Source organism: Anomaloglossus baeobatrachus, chromosome 4, assembly GCF_048569485.1.
Source record: "Anomaloglossus baeobatrachus isolate aAnoBae1 chromosome 4, aAnoBae1.hap1, whole genome shotgun sequence".
Lineage (NCBI taxonomy): Eukaryota > Metazoa > Chordata > Amphibia > Anura > Aromobatidae > Anomaloglossus > Anomaloglossus baeobatrachus.
Genome location: NC_134356.1, coordinates 450823473 through 450851031, shown reverse-complemented (window position 1 = coordinate 450851031; position 27559 = coordinate 450823473). Strand labels below are relative to the sequence as shown.

Genomic DNA, 27559 nt, shown 5'->3' with positions numbered 1-27559 from the left:
CCAAACATGTATATGTAATGGGCTTTTAATTTTTGTAATAAACATTCATTAGTTATGCTGGTGCTGGATCTTCTCCATTTTTATTTAACTCTTCACCTGGGAGCCGGACTAGGATTTCCAAGCACCGAACCCTTCAATCATTCTCCAAGGAGCTGCTATTCTCTTCTGATACTACAGAAGTAAAAAAAGATACCCAACGGCTGCTCTGAAGACTTACAGCGCAAAGATATCAAACAAACCAGTGATCAGCAATCAGATCAAACAATATCCCTTTATTATGTCCAAAATAATATTACACAGATAGGGACTCAATAAAAGAACAATGTTGCATCTTTTCCAAATAAAGGTAATATTTTAACATCTTTGTATTTCTGGATGGCTGTGTACAATCAAGTAGCATTGATAAAACATTTGGATGGATAATCTGTGGGAAGAAAGAGGAGAAAGTTAATTTAAAAAAGACATTTTACCAAATAAATCAATGTAACAAGAAAACCGATAATATGTATTCTATAACTCACTACTGCATCAGCCAGAATGTGTGAATGCAGCTTTAGACCCTGTGCACAGGCTGCGTTTTTACCCGCTTTTTTTTGCTGCAGAAATTTATTGAGAAAATGGTTGTAACCTTTCTGCAGACATTTCCCAGCAAAACCTATGGGAAAACAAATTAGCTGTGTGCACACTGCATCTTTTTCTCAAGGAAATTCTTTCTACAGAATTTGAGAAAGAATGTGCATGTCACTTTTCTGCAGGTACCTGCATTTTTGCCATAGATAAATGGTAAAAAAAAAAACGCAGGGACCAACCTGTGGAAAAAATGCATCAAAAACGCATGTGTTATTGGTGCGTTTTTTTGAAAACCGGTGTGCTAATCTTTCACTCAAGAAATTTGAGAAAAATCCTTTTTCTAGTGCGCGCAGGGCCTTACAGTTTGCGGAAACATCTGTGGATCTGTGTGATAGAGGCTACGTCAGATTTCTTGGCAATTCTACCACATTTGGTAGGAATCTCTGGTTTACAGGGCAGTTGTAGCTGTCAGAAACCAGTGGACCACCATTATAAATGAATATACCATAAACCCCTGTGGACTGTCCCAGCTCTGAGACATCTGCGGTCACCTTTATTCTTGTCCTGGACTTGACAGCCACCTCAGTTCTGCACAAAAGCTGCATCTATCAAATATTTATAACAAATACTGTGTGAACTAAGTGTACATCTAGATGGATTGCAAAGGTAAAATGTGTGGGAAAATTCTGCAGCGTAAAACTGCATGCGGCAAATTAAAAATTCACCACATAAGTCAACATCATTGTAATATGCTGCAGAATTTTTTGTGTGAAATATCAAGGTAAAAAATATACACAGCGCCACATGAAAATGCCCTTAAAATGTTCATAGATGAAAATACCCCTGATTTCACCTAGGAAAAATATACTCCATCATTCAGAATATTTAATGAGCAGCATTTTTCCCCTCAGGCATCAACTGCAAAAATCAACTGATCACAGGAAAACAAGGAGAAGGGCCCCATATAATGTAAGTGATGGCTTCACAGACCATGCCTCTTGGCTCCTCATTCATAACACCTTGTTGAGCAGATAACTTAATTTGACAAATATAATTGGGAACTTTAAGCCAATTGGTTGATATGGGGAAAAGACTGCTTCTGAGATCAAATTTTATATGAGGCTCTGTGTGATAAAACTTACCTTTTCATGGTTTATCTAAGCCCAGTTCTTCTGGGGTTGAAATACCAAGCTCATCTAAAGTTGGTCTGAGTTCCTGAATTACATAGGGATAGATTTCCTTGTGAGGTCCGGCTTTATCCTGGAGAAGAGACATAAGCAGGCTTAGAGCTGAAGCTGAGATATCTAAAAGTTACCATGTCATACATTTTCACTTCATAAATACCGGTGTATAAGTGTTAGGCTGGGGCCACACGGACACTACTGCGATCCACTTGCATGACACTCGGCTTGTGCTGGCAGTACAGCAGAGCCGAGTGTCATGCATGTGTCCTTGCAACTGAGGTCCGTTCGTGCAAGTGGACCTCAGCTGCGGGGGGCGGGCCGGCACTCAGGAGGGGAGGGAGGGATTTCTCTCCCTCTCTCCTGCATAGCCGGCTATTGCCATTCTCGCACTGCACTAGCAGTACACCGGTGTACCGCGAGTGCAGTGCGATTTTTCTCTCGCCCCATTCACTTGAATGGGTGCGAGAGAAAGTCTTGCATTATAATCACAGCATGCTGCGATTGTTTTCTCAGTCCGATTAAGGCTGAGAAAATAATCGCTCATGTGTGCTGACACAGGCTAGAATTGATCCGAGTGGAATACGATGTTTTATCACACTCCACTCGCACTGTTTTTCTCGCCGTGTGGCTTAGGCCTTACCCAGAGCGTTCAGAAGTTTGTCCAAAACAAAAGTGGCGCACTTTGTGCCATCTTCCGCGACCCATTGCGTTCTCTTTTTTCAGGATGTGGGGCTCAGTGACAGCTTATTTTTTTTTTGATTCTCGAGCTGTTTTTAATGGTACCATTTTTTGCGCAGATGCTACATTTTGATTGCCTGTTATTGCATTTTGCGGGGACCAAAAAAAAAAAAAAAAAAAAGTTGGCATTTTGAATTTTTTTGCCACTGTGCCATTTACCGATCAGATTAATTGATTTTATATTTTGATAGATCGGGCATTTCTGAAGTCGGCGATACAAAGTGTGTGTGTGTGTGTGTTTATGTTTATGTTTATGTATATATATATATATATATATATATATATATATATATATATATATATATATATATATATATATATATATATATATATATATATATATATATATATATATATATATATATATATATATATATATATATATTTTTTTTTTTTTTAACCCTTTACTCTATTTTTCAATGGGGTGAATGAAGGGGGTAATTTGAAGTTTTTTTTTTTTTAATTTTTTATTTTAGTAGTCCCCCAGGGGACTATAAGGATCAGCAGTCTGATCGCTTGTGCATTTCTGCTGATCACAGCTACACAACTGAGACAAGCAGATAGCCTTATCTCCTGTCTCTCACAGCACTCGGCCGGGTGAAACAGGGAGTCATGATCGCTACAGGAGTCATCACATGACCCTGTGCTACCATGGCAACCATCCGCTCTACGTGATCACGTCACATGACTTCCGATGGCGGCCGGTGAGTAAAGCTTTATCACGACCGCTAATTAAATGGCCCTGTCATATTTTGACAGTGCCATTTAAGGGGTTAAGCAGCACGGGTAGAATGCAAATCCACTCATGCTTGCGAGGCACATGTCAGCTGTACAAATCAGCTGATGTGTGCGGCTCGCCAGAGTTTTACTGGCCGCGATCGTTAGGGGTGGTTCACCCATATTTTTTATTGTCTAGATCGATAATATATTGAGAAACCATGTTTCTCTAAAAAATACCTTGGGTTGGCAATAGCGCCTGTGAGGCGCTATTACAGACCGCTGTTCCCCGCTCCGGTGAGGTCACGTCAAGTTCTGCACACGTCACATCCATGCGGCCGGTTGCAGTTTTACCGACTCAGCTGTGAGCAGTGTTTCACCGCTTGTCACAGCCCATCTGCTCCTTCACAGCAGAACGCTGCAAGCAGGTGACGCGCTGTGCTGTGAGGGAGCAGATGGGCTGTGACAAGCGGTGAAACACCGCTCACAGGTCAGTGAGTAAGGAAAACTGCAGCCGGACGCACGGATGTGACGTGTGCGGCACTTGATGTGACGTCACCGGAGCGGGGAACAGCGGTCTGCAATACACCTCTCACAGGCACTATTGTCAAGTCAACACGGTATTTAAGAGAAACATTGTTTCTCAATATAATATCGAACTAGACAAAATATATGGGTGAAGCACCCTTTTAAGGGTTTAAAAAAAAAGAGGCCTTCCATCCAATTTTTCAAAAACGCTTAGAATTGTGTAAAATAGTGTACCTCATCATACACCCCTTACCAATCCTATCTGGACAAACATGCTGCCGATGCTGCACTTTAATGGCTACATCAGACATACCCAGCCAGAGCAGGATGTTTAGAGACCAGAGCAGACCCAGAATGCATTGGATGCTGAACAACAACAATTGGGAACCCATAAGGTATGGCTGATTAGTTTGCACCATTTTGTACACAAATTTTTAGTAACAAGACAAGCCCTTTTATTTTATACACGCATGGTAATTAAATGTATTTGACATTGAAAGGGGTTCCCCTTACTTTAAAAGTTTTTTTTCGATTGCATTTTCCAATTTTATCCCCTCACCAAGGTGCCAAATGAAAGGAAAAACCCCTTTAATGACCACGCCTTTACCCACTCCCAAACAAAACCGCATGCTAAAAGCCAATCGAAGCCTTGCAGCATACGAGATTGCGTTTGTCTACTCACCTTCACTGCTTCCAAAATGCGAACTGTACTTGCAAAGTCATTCAACCGTCTGCAAGCACGCAAGGCAGCATCAAGGATTTTTGGTTCTGGAACTAAATCATAACCGATGAGAGTATTCACACCTGATTAAAAAGGGGAAAATAAATAAATAAATTTACTTGTGAAGGTTGAGTTTCAGCTCCTTTCACTTGGCATTATTTCTGTCGTGCTGTGCATGTGGGGCACTGTGGCCTGGAGTCACGGGTGCTGTGAGGCTCCAGGTCGCCCACCATGCAGGTGCATTAGTGTTGTGTGGGTGGTTGGCGCACAGTGCTGCACCTTTAAGGCTATAAAAAGTTAGAGACCCACAGAGGTCAACGTGATGTGGCAGTGGTCTTCATACAGTCCGATCAGAACGTTAAACTAAGAACCTCATGTTGAATTTTGTACATTTTTGCCTGACAATAGTTCAATATATGGATTTCTGGATGTGCAGTTCAAGTGTTTCTCTACAGCTTTGGTATTTATATAGGCTTTGAACTGAGCAGCGATGTCAGGACTGTGATAGCAAAGTGTGTAGCATTTTGCTACAGTGCATCCATAGATACATGAGATTTTAAGCTGTGGCATCTAATATACAATCTTAAGAATTCCTACTGCTATGGCTATCTCACACGCTGCTGCATCCTCTCCTGTGGTGTGCCTGAATACTGGCATATAAGGCTGCTTTCACACATCCGGTTTGAGCCGTGCGGCTCAATCCGGCTGTGAAACCTATGCAACGGATGCGGTGAAAACACCGCATCCTTTGCATAAGTTTTTTACATGCGGCCCGTCCGGTTTTTGCCGCTTGCGGCATGCTACTGAGCATGCACAGTGGCAAAAAACGCATGTGGCGGCCGGATGCGTTTTTTGCCGCATCGCGCCGCATCCGGCATCCATAGGGATGCATTGAGAAAAGCGCCGCATTGGCCGGATGCGGCGCAATGCGTTTTTTTTTTGCCGCACAAAAAATGTGCCAGGTAACGTTCCATCCGGCCGCCGCATCGGCTAAATCTGCCGGATGCGGCAAAAACCGGACCGAACGCAAGGCCATGCGGCACAATGCGGCACTAATTAAAGTCTATGCAGGAAAAACGCAACCGGCAGCAAAAAAAATAAGAATTATTCTTACCGATAATTCGGTTTCTAGGACCTTCCACGACAGCATAGGAGGTTGTCTCTCCACGCCCTAATTGGGACAGGAAGTTCAAGAGGTTTAAAAGGACCCTCCCACCTCCCACAGCCAGTGTCTTACAAAGAACCCATAGCATATGAGAAGTACCACATATTCAGGAATATATGAATACAAAAGGGGAGGGAATTACCTGCTGTCGTGGAAGGTCCTAGAAACCAAATTATCGGTAAGAATAATTCTTATTTCTCTAGTCCCTTCCACGACAGCATAGGAGGAATACCAAAGAATTGATACCTAAGGGGGGACCACAGCCTGCAGGACCTTCCTGCCAAAGGCCAAATCCCTGTTGGAATCCAGATCCAAACGATAATGTTTCGTGAAAGTATGGAGCGAAGACCACGTAGCCGCCTTGCAGATCTGCTCAGGGGAAGCCCCTGCCCGTTCAGCCCAGGAGACAGAGGTAGCTCTGGTGGAGTGTGCCGTAAATCCGGTAGGTGGAGAGAGATGCTGAGCGAGGTAGGCGTCTCTAATTGCCCGCACAATCCAGTTGGTGACGGTACTCTTAGCTACCTTCCTGCCCTTATTTCGACCAAAGGGCTGGATAAACAGGTTACTATCAAGGCGCCAAGAAGCAGTAACCTCCAGGTAGCGCAACACAGTCCTACGGACGTCCAAAGAATGAAACACTTCCTCACCGGGAGTCCGAGGATTCTGACAGAAGGAAGGCAGGATAATGGACTGAGAACGGTGGAAATCCGAAACCACCTTGGGAAGGAAGGAAGGGTCCAGCTGAAAAACAATGCTGTCATCTCTGACGGTCAGGTAAGGTTCCCGAATAGACAAAGCCTGAAGTTCTCCGACTCTGCGAGCAGACGTAATAGCCACAAGAAAAGCAGTCTTGTGAGAAAGAGAACGAATGTGACAAGAGCACAGTGGCTCAAAAGGTGACTGAGATAGTCCGGTAAGGACCACATTGAGATCCCAGCGAGGCGTCAGGACCCTCTGACGTGGACAGAGTCTACTAACGATGATCCGCCAGAGCCGTGTCAAAGACTGCACTGAGGGCCGACACCTGAACTTTCAGGGTGCTAGGCCTAAGGCCTAAGTCCAATCCACTCTGGAGAAAGTCCAGAATCTGCGCAATATTAGGCCGAAGTGGGTCAGGAGGCCGAGAACCACACCAGGAGGAAAATTTCTTCCAGATTTTGTTGTAAATACTATTAGTCACTGGTTTACGGTTCTTCTGCAGGGTAGCCACAACCTTGTCAGAAAGCCCTTGGGCCTTCAGTGCCCGGGCCTCAGAAGCCAGGCAGCCAAGTTGAGATTCTGGGGAGCCGGATGGAAAATCGGACCCTGGGACAGTAAGCTGGGGTCCGAACCTAAGAGGACTGGGCCGTCTATTCCTAGAGTCATGACCAGGCTGTACCAACTCCTCCGAGGCCACAGCGGGGCTACCAGTATAGTTGGGACCCCTTCGTCTCTGATCTTCCTCAGGGCCCTTGCGAGAAGAGGAAGAGGGGGGAACGCGTAAGCGAGGCAAAAAGGACCAATTGTGGCAGAAAGCATCTACCCCTAACGCCTTGTCCCGAGGGTTCAGGGAGAAATATGTTGCGACCTTGCGATTCCCTGCCGAAGCAAAGAGGTCCACCTCTGGAGCACCCCACCTTGCCACCAGAGAGCAGAACACCGCCTGATCCAGACTCCATTCCCCCGGATGAACATCCCGACGACTCAGGAAATCCGCCTGAAGATTTAGTGAGCCCTTCAGATGGACTGCAGAAAGGGATAGCAGTGATTGCTCTGCCCATTGAAAGATCCGGGAGGACACTGACTTCAGGGCGCCTGAGCGTGTACTGCCCTGATGGCGGAGATGTGCCACTGTTGTGACATTGTCTGAATATACCAGGACGTGAGAGTCCCGGACGAGGTCCTGAGCCGCAAGGAGGGCTTCCCTGACTGCCCTGAGCTCCCGGTAGTTGGAGGATTGGGAGCTGACGAAAGGACTCCAGACCCCTTGAAATGGGGAGTTTGCCACCATTGCACCCCATCCTCGCAGGCTGGCATCTGTGGTCAGTGTAACCAGGGGTGCCTGCGTCCAGGCAACCCCCACCTGCAGGTTGGTGGGCCGCAGCCACCAGAGAAGGGATGAGGAGACGGGCCCCGAGAGGCGAACCCGTCTGTTTAGGGACGACGGGAGTCTGTCCCAATGTGCCAGGATATGATCCTGGAGACACCGAGAATGGGCCTGAGCCCACCTGACTGAGGGAATGCAGGACGTCATAGAACCCAGAGCTGACATAGCCGCTCGAAGCGTCGGGCGAGCCTGCCTGCGAAGCTTTGATATTTTGGCTAACAGAGCTACCCTGTGGCCCTCCGGGAGAAAAGATGCCTGTCGGTCGGAGTCCAGCAGTACTCCGAGAAACTGCCGAGTGGAGGAGGGGGTTAACTGTGATTTTTTTGAGATTGGGAATCCATCCCAGGGACCGAAGGATTCCTAAAGACTTTTCCACATGGTTCCGGAGGGTTGGAGCAGATGGAGCCATGAGAAGAAAGTCGTCCAAATATGGAACCAGACAGATACCCTGCAATCGTATGAAGGCGACCACCTCTGCCATGATCTTCGAAAAGATCCTTGGAGCCGAGGAGATCCCGAAGGGAAGTACATTGAATTGGAAATGAAGCACCTCCTCCCCGTGTAGAACCGCAAACCTGAGGTATTGCCTGTGACCCGGATGGACGGGCACATGGAAGTAGGCGTCTTTCAGATCTATAGAGGCCATCTGGTGGTGTAGACCTATCAGGGGGATAGCTGATTTTACTGACTCCATCTTGAACCGCCGGTACCTGACCTGACGGTTTAGACGTTTTAAATTGATTATTATGCGGACGTCGCCAGACGGCTTCTTGACAAGGAAGAGGCGAGAGTAGTGTCCTACCCCTTCTTCCCGACTCGGGACTGGAGAAACGACCCCCGAGTGCATTAGCTCTAGAATCTTTGCGTACAACAGAGCCTGTGAAACCTGCGACGCCAGAGCAGTGACTCTGAGACCCGGACGAGGGGGGGAGAGGAATTCTATTAGGAGACCTTCCGAGACGATCTTCAGAACCCATTGGCAAGTGGTTATGGACCGCCACTGGGGAAGAAACGCCGAGAGTCGTCCCCCCACCCGGGCCGAGTCACTGTTTGTCCTGCTGAGGACGTTGTTGATGGGGAGGGATGAGGATGTTTCTCCCTCTGCCCTTAGGATAGCTCCACCTGCCTGCCTTCCCTTTCCCTCTGGGCTGGGAGGCCTGAGGCATCGAGGGACGAAAGGACCGCTTCCTGGTGGGTCTAGGATCAGGTAAGGCCTTACGATCGGTCGCCTTGTCCAGAATATCATCCAGGGCAGGCCCAAACACCAAATCCCCTTTAAACGGAAGGGAGCAAAGCCTCATTTTGGAGGTGGAGTCTCCACTCCAGGCCTTAAGCCAGAGGGCACGTCTGGCAGAGTTCGAAAGAACCGAGGTCCTGGCCGCCAGGCGGACAGATTCCACCGAGGTATCTGCCAAAAAACTGGTAGCCTTCCTAAGCAAGGGAAGGGATTCCAGCAATTCTTCCCTAGGGGTTCCTTGGGAAATATGAGCCTCCAACTGGTCTAACCACCTAATTAGGGACCTGGATACACAAGTGGAGGCAATGTTAGCCTGAATAGAAGAAGACGATGCCTCCCAGGATCGCTTCATTAGGCCTTCTACCTTCCTATCCATCTGATCCTTCAGTTGGGAAGTATCCTCAAAGGGAAGAGCCGTTTAGCTACCCTAGCCACCTGTACGTCTACTTTTGGGACCTCCCAATGTAATCCAGAAGGTTCTAGAGGAAACCGGCGTCTAGGGTCACTCCGTACCCGCCTCTCAGGAAATTCCCATTCCTGAGAGACAATATCCAGAATATTTACATGAACTGGAAATCCTAATAGTTTGACTGTTTTCAGGCCAGCAAACATTTCATCCTGGATTGAGGGAAGAGACTGCACTTCCTCTAACCCCATAGTGCTCCGAACTGCCCCAATAAGATCCCCCAAATCTTCTGAGGGAAACAGAAAGGACTGGTCAGACCCCCCCAGAGGGAAATCCTTCATCAGGACCCTCAGAGGTGGAATCAGCGTCCTCCTGATCAGACGGGGCCGACTGGAGTTTCCTCTTCTTTGGAGAAGAGGGGCCAGGAGCAGGGCCAGGAGCAGGGCCAGGAGCAGGGCCAGGAGCAGGGCCAGGAGCAGGGCCAGGAGCAGGGCCAGGAGCAGGGCCAGGAGCAGGGAGGGAGGCCAGTGAGGCTCTAATCTCCTGTTTCATCATGGACCGCAACTCGTCTATCAGGGACGGTTGTTCGGCCCTAATAATCTGGTCCGTACATTGTTGGCAAAGCTTTTTGTCCCATACTGCAGGGAGCTTCTTTATACAGACAGGACATTTTTTTAATTTTTTCAAATCTGTCAGGTCTATCCGGCTTATCGGACTTGTCAGCCTTCTCTGACTTCTCAGACTTTTCATTTCTGTCAGTTTTCTTAGTGGCCTTGTCCTCCTAGAAAACACAGACCAGAGGGGCAATAAATCATCTGCCTGAGACCTATGTCTGAGGGACCATCCCCCTCGATACTTACAGTAGCAGGGGGCACACTGGGCTCTGCAGATGCAGCTGCAGCGGAAGACATGACAGGGAGCACGGTTGCTTACCATGATCTGACGTCTTCACGGCAGCCCTTATGCAAAAGGGCCTGCCCCCCCAGTGACGGCTAACGTTCCCCGCCTCCCGCATCCGGTCCTGGACAGGCCGTGTCAGCGTCGGCGTGTCCTCCACGCTGCCTCCGCAAACCGGAAGCGCTCAACCGGAAGTTCGCAAGACCGGAAGTCCCGCCCCCGGGAGCACTTCCGGATCGCTCCAGCAGCGTGCATGCAGGAAGCGGCCGGCGACTCAGGGAGGACGCCGGCCGGGGAGCTCAACAGCCTGCATCACCCCAGAGGGGGTTCCGGAAGGCTGGAGCAGCGGTCCCCCACAGCGTGAGGGAACAGCAAGGGAGGAGCGGTGAAGGCCCGACCGATGCTGTCCGGCTTAAGGTAACAGGGGAAGAAAAAAAAAAAAAAAATATTATACTGTAGTTCGCCGGCCACCACAGCATAGGAGAAAAATAAAAACCTCTCCATGCCCCATGGGGACAGGAAAGACACTGGCTGTGGGAGGTGGGAGGGTCCTTTTAAACCTCTTGAACTTCCTGTCCCAATTAGGGCGTGGAGAGACAACCTCCTATGCTGTCGTGGAAGGGACTAGAGAAAACAAACTGTTGCGTTTTTCCTGCAAAGTGCCGGATTGTGCCGCATAGCAAAAACCGGAGGTGTGAAAGCAGCCTTAAATGGAGTTGTCTCCTTTTTCTCCTCTGCTTTATTTCCTATACTCGAGAGCTCCCATGCACTAAGCACAATTTTTTTATTTTTTTTTACTCATCGTTGATATCAATAGGTAAAGGTAGAATTAAAGAATTACCATGCTTCAGATTTCAAAAAATACTTTGATGGTTTAAATCCACAAGGAACTATAAGAAGCATGTGCATAGGATTTCAGAAAGCTCTTTTAAATGCTGTTACTGGAAAAAAATGCATTTTCTGCATGGAAAAACACCCAGCGTGCAATAGGCCCTTATGCACAACGCTTAGTTGGCGTCTTTATAGATAAAAGATTTACACAAAAAGAGTGGTGAAGGGAAAAACAATTCACTGATGTATGCTCCTCAGGGCTCATTCACATGACCGTTCCGTTTGTCCTGGTCAGTTCCTGTTTTTTTGCGGCCCCACGGACAGGACCATCTTTTCAATGTCTTTCGTGTAGGATCGGATGGCACACAGAAGAACTTCCATGTGCATCCGATCCTACAAAAAAAAAACAAAAAAAAAAAACACATCGGATGCTGTATGTCCATTCCGTTATTATGGAACATGTCCTACTCTGTTCCTTAATAACGGACCGTGACTCAATACAAGTCAATGGGTCCGTAAAATCCCCGGAAACCACACGAAAGCACTTCCACGTGACTTCCGTCGGGTGCCTGTGCAGTCTGTGTCCCGCTCCGGGGATGACAAGCGTTGCCGTCAGGAGGTTAGATGAGATCATTACCTGCAGTGAATAAGTCCTGCACTCCTGACGTCAGCGCTCGTCACTGTCTTCTATGCCCGCCACTTGTCACATCACCTCTCGCGGGCAGCCCGAGACTGTGACTAGCGGAGGCAGTCATTGAACTCAGTGACAGCGCTGCTGTCAGGAGTTCAGCGATCACCGCAGGTAATGTAACTCGCTAACCTCCTGACAGCAGTGCTCGTTATCCCCTGCAGTGACCTGGGCTGACCTATTGATGTTAGCTCAGGTCCCTGCACGGCTCTCCCAGCCAATGGGGAACATTCTGTTCTTCATTGACTGGGACATTGACTATGGTATGGATCGTCGTGGGACCCCCTTGGATTACACCAGACCTGGATTTGTTTTTCTTTCTAATAAATTGGTGAAAGAGGGAACGTTTTGGGGATTTTTTTTTTTTTTTTTTTTTTTTACTGACGGGGTTCGTGATATCAGGTATCTGATAGACGCCTGACATCACTAACCCCAGCGCTTGATGCCAGGTGACATTACACATCTGGTATTAACTCTATATATTACCCCGTTTGCCATCACACCAGGGCAACAGGATGAGCTGGGGCGAAGCACTAGGATTGGCACATCTAATGGATGCGCCACTTCTGGGGCGGCTGTACCCTGCTATTTTTAGGCTGGGGAGTGCCAATAACAGTGGACCTCCCTAGTCTGAGAATACCAGCCCACAGCTGTCCGCTTTACATTGGCTGGTGATCCAATTTGGGGGGGACCCAGTGTTTAAATAAATAATTTAAAACAATTTAAAATAAGAGCGTGGGGTGCCCTCTGTTTTGGATTACCAGCCAAGGTGAAGCGGCCAGCTGTCGTTTGCAGGCTGCAGCCGTTTGTTTTACCCTAGCGGGCTACAAAAGATGGGGGTATCCCATGTCATTTTTTTTTCATTTATTTATTTTTTGGCTAAATACAAGGCTAAGCACCCTTTAGTGCCACATGGTCACAAAAGGGTGCCAGCTTAGAATATGCAGGGAGGTGGGACATTATACATGTCTCATCTATCCCTCTATTCATTCATTCCTCTATCTCTCTGTCTCTATATCTATCCATCTCTATATCTACTCATCTATTTAATCTTTCTTGATGCTTCCGTTTTTTGGGGTCCGCGAAAAAAAACGGAAGGCACACGGACCGTATACGGAACGGATGTCACACTGATGCATCCGTGAAAAAAAAACAGACCGTTTTTTGCGGTCCGCAAAAACGGAACGGTCATGTGAATGTAGCCTCAGAGGTCCTGCCTTGTATAGTCACATTCAGACACCATCCCTCCTTCACTCCTGATAATCAAGTATTTTACTTAGACTGAGTCCTAGAGATGTGCGGATGGGGTCGTGACCCTGTGCCACCTTCCTGGTGAGAGCACCAGCCAGAGCAATGAGTACACCAGCCTACTGAGGGCATTCAGAGAAGCAGGCACCCATTATACATGAAGCCAGAGGTGACTACATTGCCCCATGCCATGTTACATTGTTATGGGCAGTGTGGTGGTGATTAGCTTACAGCGCCCCAGAAACCTTTAACAAATCAGAAGACTTCTGTATTCTAATAAAGTGAAAAACTGATAGGTACTCATTAGCCATGACTACCTATGTAACTACATATGGCAACCATGGGGCGAATGTAAAAACTTGATAATTGCAAAACAAAGCAAGCACCATCCACCTGTTCTAAAGAAAACCTTCCACCAAATATTTCATGTTGAAATTGAATAACACGTTTTAAGAGCTTTTACTTGGGGTGGGGGGGGGTTGGTTTTACCCCATGTATGACATTGCCCAATCATAAGCAAGGAGCATCACACAGGAGAAGCAGAACACGCCCCGCACAATATCTCAGAACAGGCTTCTCCTGTGAGATGTAATGACACCCTGCTTGTGCACGCCCTCAAAAAAATCAGAAAAGGTTTTATTCAGCTCTGCAGCCACTATAACATTGTGTGTCCAGTAGAACATGAAACATTTGGTGAGAGGTTCTCTTAGTTACTTAGAGGCAGTAAATAGGGAGGTTGAGCACCCATGATCTCTGCAGTAATTGGCCAGCTATCAATCACACTTGCGCTCTGCAGATAACACAGGCAGCATTTGTGCATCTGCAGTGCTGGTCCTTTAAAGGTGTTTTCCACTACTTGGACAGTCCCATCTTTAATATCCTAATAATAGCAGCAAGTCAGATAAGAGCAGGGTAAGAAGTCAATCCTGCTTACAACCTCTAGTCATATGACAGAATACACAAGGTTTAGTGAGGTACACTAGAGAAGGGAAAGACCTAGTGTCAGCTCACTGCATGGATTGTGCAATACCTGTAAAACACAGCATGTACTTATATTGGCAGAAGTTTATAGAAAAACGTTCTCCTTGCTTTTCAACTAAGTGATAAATCTCATCTTTCTTTCCTTATGGTGGTCAGTAAATTTACTTACACAGCTCCAAAAAAAACCTCTAGAGTCATCATTACTACATATGGCAGTCTCCACCTTGATTTTAGAGTATACTGTAGATAGCTTTGCCATCAGATTCCCTTTAATACCAATTCAGGCAACTTCCCCAGTATAGATCATCCAGCCTTCCTCTTCTAATTACAGGACCAGTGTAAAGGTAATATGCAGGCAGCAGCTGTGGCACAGGATAAGAATCTTATAAACCTGGCAAAGGTCAGCGCAGGTAGGGCAAATAAAGCAAAGCGGAGCTTTAGCATTTGCAGTCTGTGAGAGAAGTTCTGCACAACAGTTAGGCTATGTGCCCACAGTGCTTTTTTTTTCAGTTTAAAAAAAAAAAAAAAAAAAAAAAAAAAAAAGGGAAAAAAAAATTAAATTTCTTGGCAGGAAAAAAGCTGCTAAAAAAAAAAAAAAAATCTGCTTTTTATCATACATTTTTGCATGCTTTTTCACATGCTTTTTTGTGCTGTCATGTCAGGGGGATGTATTACCTCACTCTGGCGATTGGGTCCCCAGGAAGTGATCACGGGGGTCTGATCGCTGCCATAGTAACTTTGGGTCATCACCATGATGACCCAAGCTTACTGAAATACGGATCACCTCACAGACCAGAGCACCTAGGTCAGACTTCCCTCAGTAAAGACTGCAAGGCCTAGGTACATTGAAACGCAGTGAAGTCACAAGGTGAATTGCATTCATGCCAGTGGATCTGCAGGAAACCCGGTATCCGCCCGCATGAACGAGATTCACCTTGTGACATCACTCAGGTTACTTGCAGTCACACGTGAACGTCCAGCTGTGACAGTCACTAACCTGAGTGGCGTCACTGCTAATCACGGCTCACTCTGCCTGCAGTTACAGCGTTCGGTCATGTTCTATGATCGCGAGCTGTAATTTCAGATGTAGCAGTGCTGGAATCATTGTGGGACCTCGTATGGATTACGTCGGAACTTCAGGGGTGTTAAGAGGTTAATAAAGTGGTGAAAGAGGGTGTTTCTTTTATTTCAAAATAAGGATTTTTCAGTCTTCACGTTTTGGGTGTCAGACGCCTGCCATAACTAATCTAGAGCTTAGTAGCAGCTGTGGGCTGTTATAAACCTCTTATTACCCCGGTTGCCACTGCACCTGGGCAATCGGAAAGAGACTGATAAAGTACCGGGCTTTTCGCATCTAATGCATGTGACAATCCCGGGAGGCTGCAGGTTGCTATTCTTAGCCTGATGGAGGGGGGGGGGGGGCGACCTAATAACCATAGGACTCACCAGGCTGAGAATACCAGCCCCCAGCTGTCAAGCTAGGTATCAAAGTTAAGGGTGACTGCAAGATGTTCTCTTTTTAATTAATAAAAAAAAAAAAAAGATGATAAAAAAAAATATCTTCCTATCTTGACAGCAGATGATACTCTTTATAAAATCTTGAACCCAGGAGTCAAATTTGTTTCAAAAAGAAACACTACACTTGGTGCATTGATTTCACCAAGTAACCATCTAAATAAAACATCCCAAAATAAAAAGAATAAAAAGTCTCAAATACTGGTGGAGACAACGATGGTAACTGGCTGTCAACCGTGGGATCTTACAAATGTGGTCATAAAACATGTGGGTTATGCAAATATATGGTTAGCACTAGTAGTTTCACATCGTATTCTAATGGAAAAACTTTTCCCATTGATTCCATGATTAATTGTGGTACTGCTAATGTAATCTATTTGATCTCATGTGTTCAATGTCGGCTTCAATATATTGGCAGCACTTCACGCACGTTGAGAAAGAGGTTATCTGAACATATTTATGACGCCAATAACGCAACCACCAGAGGGTTGTCTGGAGCGTCACAACACTTTCTTAATGTGCATGCTGGCAATATGGGCTCATTGCGGGTGAACGCAATTGAGAAGGTGTTTCTGCCCAGGCGAGGCGGCAATCTTAAAGATATTCTCTGCCGTAGAGAAATTAAGTGGATTTTCACTATGGATACTAGGATGCCTTTGGGTATGAATCTAAAAAAAGATATGTTATATATGTATTGATGGAATTACTCCCCCCCTTATGGGAGTGAACCACTGTTTAATTATCTTGAACCTGTGTAGTCTTTTCTGATCTCATCTCCGGTCTCATGTCTTTTTAAACCATTCTGTCAGTCTGTATTCTTTAGAGACAGATTAAGAACTATAATGTTCGAAACGCGTCCTCCTATTTGTATTTTCTCCTGAATGCATGATGGAAACATTTTAACGGACATGAAATAAAGTTTCAAGTTTTGACCTATTTTTGGACCTGTTGCTGGAAAACTTTGTTTTTGTACCTGGAACATTTTTGAAGTCTGCATTGTGCCTTTACTCTGTTAGTCTTCCTGGAAATATATGACTAAAATGACAACTTGCTATCACCATCAACAGGACAGTGAAAATGGCAGCATTAACCGGACAGTGTCACTGAGTACACCCCATCAATAAGGAGAATGCTGACATCAAGTCGTCAACTTATTCCTACTTTTCCATAGTAATGAGAAAGGTTCAATGCAGAATTCCAAGAAAAGATGCTCCAATAGTGATTTTATGGTAATGCAAGTATTAATTTAAACCGGAGAGTTGACAAATACTGCAACAAGTGGAGAACAGATAATGTAATCGGGAAACTAGTGAGCTATTATCAGATGGAGCGGACATTGGAGCAGTACCTTTTCGCAGTTCCCAGGCATCAATATCTGGCTTATTGAAATAAGTCACCCAGCGAGCATCAAACTCTTCATCTGACTCATGTTTGGCATGAGAATAGCAACGAGCAGCAATTGCAACTGTAAGAGAAAACAAGATCCAGGTAAAGAAATTACTATTCAACTTATCAAAGACTCTGTCCATTGAATACATTTCCCTGACCGGGCATGGCATCTTCATTTCTACAATGAAATGCAGGGTTTAAGACCCAATTAGACAGGCCAATAACTAGGGATAGAGTGTTTGTAGGAACGCTCAATGCCAATTATCGGCCTTACTAAACAGAGCAGATTTGCTGTTGAGGTTTTCACTATATATGTGTTCAAAATCTGCAACAAGTTTCCCAGTGGATGGTTTAACTGTAGATTGGGTGTAGAAAGCTCCATCCACATGTACATTGCCACAGGTAGCAGATTCTACAAAGCCATGACAATTGCCCTACTACTGCGGCCTTATGACTACTGCAGCAGGTAGATGTCACTTTCCAGTCATGTGCGCTCTTAAAATGCACTTTGACCTCTATGGGAGTCCACGGTGTCCTCTAGCCAACAAGCCTGTTGCTAGGCGGTGCTGATTGCAGGGGCTCTGTGCACTGCACAGCCCTGTACATTGGCTTGTATTCCTGAACGTTAATGTGGCTCTCTCCATTATAATAATGACTTATCCCTAGAAAAGGTCATTGCATTATAGTCCTGAAATACCTCTTTAAAACAAAATAAAATGGGACAGTTTCTCGTGACTATGCCCCTCTCACGCACAAGGCCCTACACATCCACATGTAGTGGGTAATGATTTACCAGAACAGCTAACGATCAGCTTTACTTCATTATAAAGTTGTAAAGGAACAGCAGATTGTGGGGAAGCATTTCCGGGTGAGCAGCAGCTTCCTGTCCTGTGGTCACTCTGAAGGACACACAACAATGTGGGCACAGCAAATGGGAAAAGACGACGTGGACACACAAACGGGGCTGCAAACATTAGATAGCCGCCAACCAGATACCTGTTCAGTTTGCTCCTGCAGTCACTCATACACCGAGCGCACAAGTTCTCAATACAGAGAGTAATGCACTGCCATCACCTCTGGTGGAAGCTCATCTAAGGAGAACCTATCACTGCCCCTGACAAGTATGCTATAGTAATGGATTTTACTACCAAGTAAATAATTGTACGGGTATGTGCACACTGGGCATTTTTAGCTGCAGATTTGCCTTGGATTTATGCAAATGCAGGCTAATAAAATGCTGCTTTTTACAGTACCAGCAAAGTCTATGAGATTTCTGAAATCTCATTTACACACACACACACACAAACACCTGCAGATTATTTCCTGATTGTTTTTGCCAAATACCTGCGTTTTTGCTGCAGATTTCAAAGAATGAACATGTCAATTCTTTGCAACTTTTTTTCATTAATACAACCCATTTTGCAGAACAAAAACACATCAAAAATGCCACTAAAAAAAGTGTCAAAAACGCAGATGACTCAAAGGAGATTTCCTGCCACAAGATCAGGTTTTGGTCAGGATAAAAAAAAAAACAACTTACCAAAACAGCCCTGTGTGAACTCAGCCTACAGCAGCTTTTCTTAGAACTTCTGGTTCCTCTTAAGCTGGGTTCACACATAGCGACGTCGCTGTTACGTCACCATTTTCTGTGACGCAACAGCGACCTTGTAAGTCGTTGTAATGATCGCTGCTTAGCTGTTAAACACAGCAGACGCAGCAGCGATCATAACGACACGCGTCGCTGTGGAAGCGATGCTGCACTTGGTAACTAAGGTAAATATCGGGTAACCAACCAAAGTGCTTCTCTAGTTACCCGATATTTACCTTGGTTACAAGCGCACACCGCTTAGCTGGCTCATTGCACTCATAGCCACAGTACACATCGGGTTAATAAGCAAACCTTTGCTTATTTCCCGATGTGTACTCTGGCTGTGTGCAGGGAGCAGGGAGCCGGCACTGGCAGCCTGAGAGCTGCGGACGCTGTAACTAAGGTAAATATCGGGTAACCAAGGAAAGGGTTTCTTGGTTACCCGATGTTTACCGTGGTTACAGCTTACTGCAGGCTGCCAGACGCCGGCTTCCTGCTCTCTTCAGTTCGTCGCTCTCTCGCTCTCATACACAGCGATGTGTGCTTCACAGCGGGAGAGCAACGAGCAAAAATGAAGCAGGACATTCTGCAACGAGTGGCAACCTCACAGAAGGGGCCAGGTCGTTGCTGGATGACACACACAGCGAGAGCGACGGGACTTCACTGCTACGTCACAGAAAATGGTGACGTAACAGCGACGTCGTTGTCATTATGTGTGAACCCAGCTTTATTCCTAAAGCAATTTATGAATAAATTGACAACTTTGTGTTATCAGTTGGGTGCGGACAGAGTCTCGCTGTGGGGACACTAACACCCAGTAGATTTATTCAGAAAAGTTGAGGACCAATGAACAGGAGAATGGCACGAAGCAGAATTTTAAGAAAAGGTATTTGGCTTCAGAAAGTTTTGCACCAAATCAGCATCTCCTGACAGAAAAAAAGCGTGTTTTTTTTCTCCATGCATTTTCTAGGGTGGAAAAACGGTGAGAGAATTGACAAGCTGCAGATTTCTACACCAAATCTGCAAGGGAACAAAAAAAGCAACATGTGCACAAAACTTCAGTATTCTCATGGACTTTGCGGGCATAAGGTTTTGCATGCAGATTTGTGAGAAAAACTGCACACAAAAAATGCATAATGCGATAAAAACACAGTGTGTGCATATAGCTTTAGGGGGAATACAAGCATCTACTGACAGGTCAGGAGCTGTGATACGGCCTCTCTAAAGGGGTCGCCCCCTACGTTACAGTTATGCTTAACCCGCACCAGGGAGAGGGAAGGTAAATAGAAATCTACATTCGCCTCCCGGACCGGTGCCGCTCTCTTGTTACTGTGTGATGCTGGGCGTCACACGACCCCTGCCGTCGGTTGCCTGCCTTCTAATTTCATCCAAACTTGAAGGAACTATTTGTACAGAATGAAAAAGCTGCAGGTCATATAACACCCTCCACCAGATGTTGATGACCAGATGGGAAATTAAAGGGGGGCACATTAGCGAGTGTGGAGAAGCAATGCCAGTTCAGGATCTAAGTATAACCCCACTCCCTTTTTCTTAAACCACACTGGGCCTAAAGTTGTACGGTAGAAAACCATTCCTTTACAAAAACATGGATACTGATATCCAGCTAGAAATCGTCCGGCCCAGATAAAACTCATTATTGTAAATGGCCATCTTGAGAAGTTATAAGCGGAGTATGCCTGTAATTGCTTGCTCAGAGCAGTACATAATCGGCCTGTGTGCTGTCCATATGTGAAACAGATAACATACAAATCAATGCAAGTCAATGTGGTAGGTCACCATTTTTGCATGCAACGATGTTCTGTGTAAAAAAATAAATAAAAATATTGCAGCTTGTGCAACTGACAGATTTTGGCTCAGACTCTCCCATTATAAGAAATCGGGTGTGCAAAAACCTGATCACATACCAGTTACCATCCCTATGGGATTCATTGACATTCTTTACAAAATATAAAAGGCCAAATATATAAACTTTTTAATAAAACCGTAAGAAGGAGCTGTCTTACAAATGGAAAAAGCACCCTTACAGATTACACATATGGGTGAAAAAGTGGCACTTTTTTTGGATAAAAAAAACAAAACAAAACGGGTGGTTTTCAAATGTTCAACTGACGCCGGCCTAAAGATCAGGTATCATGTCTCATCTGTATTATGGCTACAGGTCATAGCCCAATCACAGATGTCGTGACCCAAACAAATAGCATCACATCTGCCTCCGCGTCCATCAGTTTGGGTCATTATGCTAGCAGACGTAGCAAGAAAAGATACTGGTTCCATGCATAGAATTACGGTTATGGAGTTTTCACCACTGCACATACTTCATCTTACGGATATTTGTGGAAGATGTGGCATTAGATGCCCGGCTCCCATCAGGCTCAAGGTTCAGCTGTATGTCATGACCTCGGCCCACATGAGACTGACCAAACCTTGTGCACAGTACAGATGACAAATTATATAATAATAATTTATTCATTTATATAGCGCTATTAATTCCATAGTGCTTTACATACAATTGAAGCTCAGCTGCATTTTCAGAAAATGTTTGTCAAGTTGATGTTTAAATGTTTGGATGCAGAGATAGCATTGATCACTAAAACTGGAAGAGCAGAACAATGTACCTCAGGGGCTTCAAGCTCACAGGTGGGCAGCACTGGGCCGACTGCCTGTACCCCCTTGTTGTAAGAATCAGTGGGGTGTACCTGTCAGGGCGCCCCCCGATGCTCCCTTCTTACCTGTCAGGGCGCCCCCCCAATGCTCCCTTCGGCTGCTTTCACACATCCGGTTTTTGCTGAGCGGCACAATACGGCGCTTTGCAGAAAAAACGCAACAGGGGTTTTTTTGCCGCCGGTTGCGTTTTTTATGCATAGACTTGCATCAGCGGCGTATTGTGCCGCATGGCCTTGCGTTGCGTCCGGTTTTTGATGGATGTGGTATATTTAGCCCATGTGGCGGCCGGATGGAAAGTTGCCTGGCACTTTTTTTGTGCGGTGAAAAAAATGCATTGCGCCGGATCCGGCGCAATTTACAATGCAAGCCTGTGGACGCCAGATGCGGTTTTTTGAACTGGGCACGCTCACCATCAAGCCGGAGCCGGTAAAAAACGGACGGGCCGCATGGAAAAACTTATGCAACGGATCCGTTTTTTTCACCGCATCCGTTGTATAGGTTTTTGAGCCAGATTGTGCCTGCTGCTAACTGATGTGTGAAAGCAGCCTTACATGTCAGGGGCGCCCCGACTCCCCCTTCTTACATGTCAGGGGCGCCCCGACTCCCCCTTCTTACATGTCAGGGGCGCCCCGACTCCCCCTTCTTACATGTCAGGGGCGCCCCGACTCCCCCTTCTTACATGTCAGGGGCGCCCCGACTCCCCCTTCTTACATGTCAGGGGCGCCCCGACTCCCCCTTCTTACATGTCAGGGGCGCCCCGACTCCCCCTTCTTACATGTCAGGGGCGCCCCGACTCCCCCTTCTTACATGTCAGGGTGTCCTGAGGGCGCTGTATCTGAAGCCTGTGTGCAGCAGGAGGCTCCCAGGCCAGGATCCTGCAGGGGGAGCCAGCACTCAGCACACACCTCAATGTGACCTTCCGGGATGTGCGGCCCCATCAGCTGCTCGCCTCCGCTCACGTCTCACTGGTCAGAGCTGCAATACACTGGTTCCTTCTACACACAATGCGGCATCTTACTGACACAGGATTGTAATTTACGGACACTACATATTAATGCACGAGGCTACAAGAAGCCAGGATCTGCAGCCAGATTATAATCTGTTAATCCAAGGCTCTTAGGGGCATCTCTGAGGAGGCGCCGGATAACCAGTATCGTTATGTAAGAGCACATAGCGCTACACACGGGGAGGCTCACCCCAGAAGAGACCTCATGCGGCGCATACACCGGCCACTGCAGCAGAAGCCCGGGCCGCTTCACTAGCGCACAGAGCCGGAGCAGAGCTGCAGGGCACCGGTTACACAGACCTCACCCACCACACAGCCGGTGAGGCACCGCTATGTCCCACGTCAAGGGCACAATGGCGAAACGCAGGAAAGCTCACCTTGGGAACAGGCGGGCTGAGGCTGCAGGCGACAGCGAGGGAGGCTGCGAAGGCCAGAAGTCACGCAGCGCCGGAGAGCAGCTCCCAACATGGCGGCAGCCGAGCTGTGTGTGAGCAGACGGGAGAAGCGGGTCCGGACCGGAAGAGAGAGGCGCGCGCACTCCACACGCTCAGTCAGAGGCCGGCACAGCTAGCACGGACGCACAAGGGTAAAAGGGGGCGTGTCCTGGGACGTCAGCAAGCCATAGAGCTGCACGTGCACCGGACAAGCAGCGCCACCTGCTGACGGGTCCTCCGATGGGTCAGGTACACGCTCAGAGGACTATTTCCTCACGATGCTGAAGTTAGTTTCTTATTCGTCAGTTTCTTATTCAGCAATTTAGTTTTTTCAGTTTTTTATGCATTTAACAACAAAAATAACACATGACAATAATAAAATACAATGCACTGATGTGCCCTAATATATATACACTCAAAATCAGCTGCAAAAATTATAAAACTGGCATAAAAATGGGCATCAAAGTATGTTAGTGAAAGGGTTAAATGGCTTTGGGCCACTGATCTAACACCAGAATTGCATATCTAGTGATGCCTCTAATCAAACTGAAGTGACTCCAGCCTGGCCCAAAGGGGTTCTGGGCATCAGAACTGGCATCAAAGTGGGCACAAAGCCAATTTTCACAGATTTGAATAAGTAACTGGTGTTTTTGAGGGGTTAAATGGCTTTGGGCCACTGATATCACACCACATTTACATACCTAGTGATGCCACACATCAAATTCAGATCACTCCAGCCTGGCCCAAACAGGTTCTGGGCATCAGAACTGGCATCAAAGTGGGCAAAAACCCAGTTTTCACAGATTTGAATAAGTAACTGATGTTTTTGAGGGGTTAAATGGCTTTGGGCCACTGATCTCACACCACATTTACATACCTAGTGATGCCACACATCAAATTCAGATCACTCCAGCCTGGCCCAAACAGGTTCTGGGCATCAGAACTGGCATCAAAGTGGGCAAAAACCCAGTTTTACAGATTTGAATAAGTAACTGGTGTTTTTGAGGGGTTAAATGGCTTTGGGCCACTGATCTCACACCACATTTACATACCTAGTGATGCCACACATCAAATTCAGATCACTCCAGCCTGGCCCAAACAGGTTCTGGGCATCAGAACTGGCATCAAAGTGTGCAAAACCCCAGTTTTACAGATTTGAATAAGTAACTGGTGTTTTTGAGGGGTTAAATGGCTTTGGGCCACTGATCTCACACCACATTTACATACCTAGTGATGCCACACATCAAATTCAGATCACTCCAGCCTTGCCCAAACAGGTTCTGGGCATCAGAACTGGCATCAAAGTGTGCAAAACCCCAGTTTTACAGATTTGAATAAGTAACTGGTGTTTTTGAGGGGTTAAATGGCTTTGGGCCACTGATCTCACACCACATTTACATACCTAGTGATGCCACACATCAAATTCAGATCACTCCAGCCTGGCCCAAACAGGTTCTGGGCATCAGAACTGGCATCAAAGTGTGCAAAACCCCAGTTTTACAGATTTGAATAAGTAACTGGTGTTTTTGAGGGGTTAAATGGCTTTGGGCCACTGATCTCACACCACATTTACATACCTAGTGATGCCACACATCAAATTCAGATCACTCCAGCCTGGCCCAAACAGGTTCTGGGCATCAGAACTGGCATCAAAGTGTGCAAAACCCCAGTTTTACAGATTTGAATAAGTAACTGGTGTTTTTGAGGGGTTAAATGGCTTTGGGCCACTGATCTAACACCACATTTACATACCTAGTGATGCCACACATCAAATTCAGATCACTCCAGCCTGGCCCAAACAGGCTCTGGGCATCAGAACTGGCATCAAAGTGGGCAAAACCCCAGTTTTCACAGATTTGAGTAAGTAACTGGTGTTTTTGAGGGGTTAAATGGCTTTGGGCCACTGATCTCAAAAACATCAGTTACTTATTCAAATCTGTGAAAATTGGCTGTGTGCCCAATTTGATGCCAGTTCTGATGCCCAGAACCTGTTTGGGCCAGGCTGGAGTGATCTGAATTTGATGTGTGGCATCACTAGGTATGTAAATGCGGTGTGATATCAGTGGCCCAAAGCCATTCAACCCCTCAAAAACACCAGTTACTTATTCAAATCTGTGAAAACTGGGGTTTTGCCCACTTTGATGCCAGTTCTGATGCCCAGAACCTGTTTGGGCCAGGCTGGAGTGATCTGAATTTGATGTGTGGCATCACTAGGTATGTAAATGTGGTATGAGATTAGTGTCCCAAAGCCATTTAACCCCTCAAAAACACCAGTTACTTATTCAAATCTGTAAAACTGGGGTTTTGCCCACTTTGATGCCAGTTCTGATGCCCAGAACCTGTTTGGGCCAGGCTGGAGTGATCTGAATTTGATGTGTGGCATCACTAGGTATGTAAATGTGGTGTGATATCAGTGGCCCAAAGCCATTCAACCCCTCAAAAACACCAGTTACTTATTCAAATCTGTGAAAACTGGGGTTTTGCCCACTTTGATGCCAGTTCTGATGCACAGAACCTGTTTGGGCCAGGCTGGAGTGATCTGAATTTGATGTGTGGCATCACAAGGTATGTAAATGTGGTGTGATATCAGTGGCCCAAAGCCATTCAACCCCTCAAAAACACCAGTTACTTATTCAAATCTGTGAAAACTGGGGTTTTGCCCACTTTGATGCCAGTTCTGATGCCCAGAACCTGTTTGGGCCAGGCTGGAGTGATCTGAATTTGATGTGTGGCATCACTAGGTATGTAAATGTGGTGTGAGATCAGTGGCCCAAAGCCATTTAACTCCTCAAAAACACCAGTTACTTATTCAAATCTGTAAAACTGGGGTTTTGCACACTTTGATGCCAGTTCTGATGCCCAGAACCTGTTTGGGCCAGGCTGGAGTGATCTGAATTTGATGTGTGGCATCACTAGGTATGTAAATGTGGTGTGATATCAGTGGCCCAAAGCCATTTAACCCCTCAAAAACACCAGTTACTTATTCAAATCTGTAAAACTGGGGTTTTGCACACTTTGATGCCAGTTCTGATGCTCAGAACCTGTTTGGGCCAGGCTGGAGTGATCTGAATTTGATGTGTGGCATCACTAGGTATGTAAATGTGGTGTGAGATCAGTGGCCCAAAGCCATTTAACCCCTCAAAAACATCAGTTACTTATTCAAATCTGTGAAAACTGGGTTTTTGCCCACTTTGATGCCAGTTCTGATGCCCAGAACCTGTTTGGGCCAGGCTGTAGTGATCTGAATTTGATGTGTGGCATCACTAGGTATGTAAATGTGGTGTGAGATCAGTGGCCCAAAGCCATTTAACCCCTCAAAAACACCAGTTACTTATTCAAATCTGTAAAACTGGGTTTTTGCCCACTTTGATGCCAGTTCTGATGCCCAGAACCTGTTTGGGCCAGGCTGTAGTGATCTAAATTTGATGTGTGGCATCACTAGGTATGTAAGTGTGGTGTGAGATCAGTGGCCCAAAGCCATTTAACCCCTCAAAAACACCAGTTACTTATTCAAATCTGTGAAAATTGGCTGTGTGCCCACTTTGATGCCAGTTCTGATGCCCAGAACCTGTTTGGGCCAGGCTGGAGTAATCTGAATTTGATGTGTGTCATCACTAGGTATGTAAATGTGGTGTGAGATCAGTGGCCAAAAGCCATTTAACCCCTCAAAAACACCAGTTACTTATTCAAATCTGTAAAACTGGGTTTTTGCCCACTTTGATGCCAGTTCTGATGCCCAGAACCTGTTTGGGCCAGGCTGGAGTGATCTGAATTTGATGTGTGGCATCACTAGGTATGTAAATGTGGTGTGAGATCAGTGGCCCAAAGCCATTTAACCCCTCAAAAACACCAGTTACTTATTCAAATCTGTGAAAACTGGGTTTTTGCCCACTTTGATGCCAGTTCTGATGCCCAGAACCTGTTTGGGCCAGGCTGGAGTGATCTGAATTTGATGTGTGTCATCACTAGGTATGTAAATGTGGTGTGAGATCAGTGGCCCAAAGCCATTTAACCCTTTAAAAAAACCAGTTACTTATTCAAATCTGTGAAAATTGGCTTTGTGCCCACTTTGATGCCAGTTCTGATGCCCAGAACCCCTTTGGGCCAGGCTGGAGTCACTTCAGTTTGATTAGAGGCATCACTACATATGCAATTCTGGTGTTAGATCAGTGGCCCAAAGCCATTTAACCGTTTCACTAACATACTTTGGTGCCCACTTTGATGCCCATTTTTATGCCAGTTTTATAATTTTTGCAGCTGATTTTGAGTGTATATATATTAGGGCACATCAGTGCATTGTATTTTATTATTGTCATGTGTTATTTTTGTTGTTAAATGCATAAAAAACTGAAAAAAACTAAATTGCCGAATAAGAAACTGACGAATAAGAAACTAACTTCAGCCCCGAATAAGAAACTGGACGAATAAGAAATCAACTTAAGCATCGTTATTTCCTCTACAATTGTTACTGATTTCACCAAAAATACCGGCAATAGTTAAAAAAAAACTAAAGTTGTGCGCTATAGGGGTGTGACGTAACAGAGGTGCAATTTAAAGGGAATCTGTCACCAGATTTCTCCCTTATAAGCTGTGGCCACCACCACTGAGCTCTTATTTAAAGCATTCCAAATCTCAACTCAAGCGTCACTGAATGCCAGCAAGGAGGAAATTAGACCGCGCCAAATATAGTTGATATAAGCTCCTCGTTCAGAAATATGAGGAGGTGCACACCCAAGTGCTTTATTTTTTTTAATACACAAACCTTTTATAGAGCAGTAATGGGTTAATCTTTTAGTAAAATTCCTAAGTATGCCATTGGCTATATTAAAGCATATGCAGAAAACGTGTGACGTTTATGCATTTTTTGGAACTACCCCTCAGATCCTCCTATTTCTCCAACTCCATAACTTGCAGAGTTTTTGGCACATAGCACCTCAAGCCATAA

At 45.9% G+C, this 27559-nt stretch overlaps 1 protein-coding gene across 1 annotated transcript; it reads right to left on the bottom strand.

The window, feature by feature from the left end:
- Window positions 1-252: 252 nt before the first annotated feature.
- Window positions 253-22780, bottom strand: COX5A (cytochrome c oxidase subunit 5A). Its single transcript, XM_075342678.1, has 5 exons — window positions 22558-22780; window positions 16861-16977; window positions 4420-4541; window positions 1713-1830; window positions 253-424 (listed from the first exon to the last, which is right to left on the bottom strand). The coding sequence occupies exons 1-4, from the start codon at window positions 22646-22648 to the stop codon at window positions 1717-1719; spliced, it is 444 nt and encodes a 147-aa protein (XP_075198793.1). The 5' UTR covers window positions 22649-22780; the 3' UTR covers window positions 253-424; window positions 1713-1716.
- Window positions 22781-27559: the final 4779 nt, after the last annotated feature.

Coding starts and splice junctions, on each gene's coding strand:
- COX5A (XM_075342678.1), bottom strand. CDS start 22,648: ATGTTGGGAGCTGCTCTCCGGCGCTGCGTGACTTCTGGCCTTCGCAGC. Junction 16,978..22,557: donor TCAGCCCGCCTGTTCCCAAG/GTGAGCTTTCCT, acceptor TTTCTCTTACAG/TTGCAATTGCTGCTCGTTGC. Junction 4,542..16,860: donor TGCCTGGGAACTGCGAAAAG/GTACTGCTCCAA, acceptor CTTTTTAATCAG/GTGTGAATACTCTCATCGGT.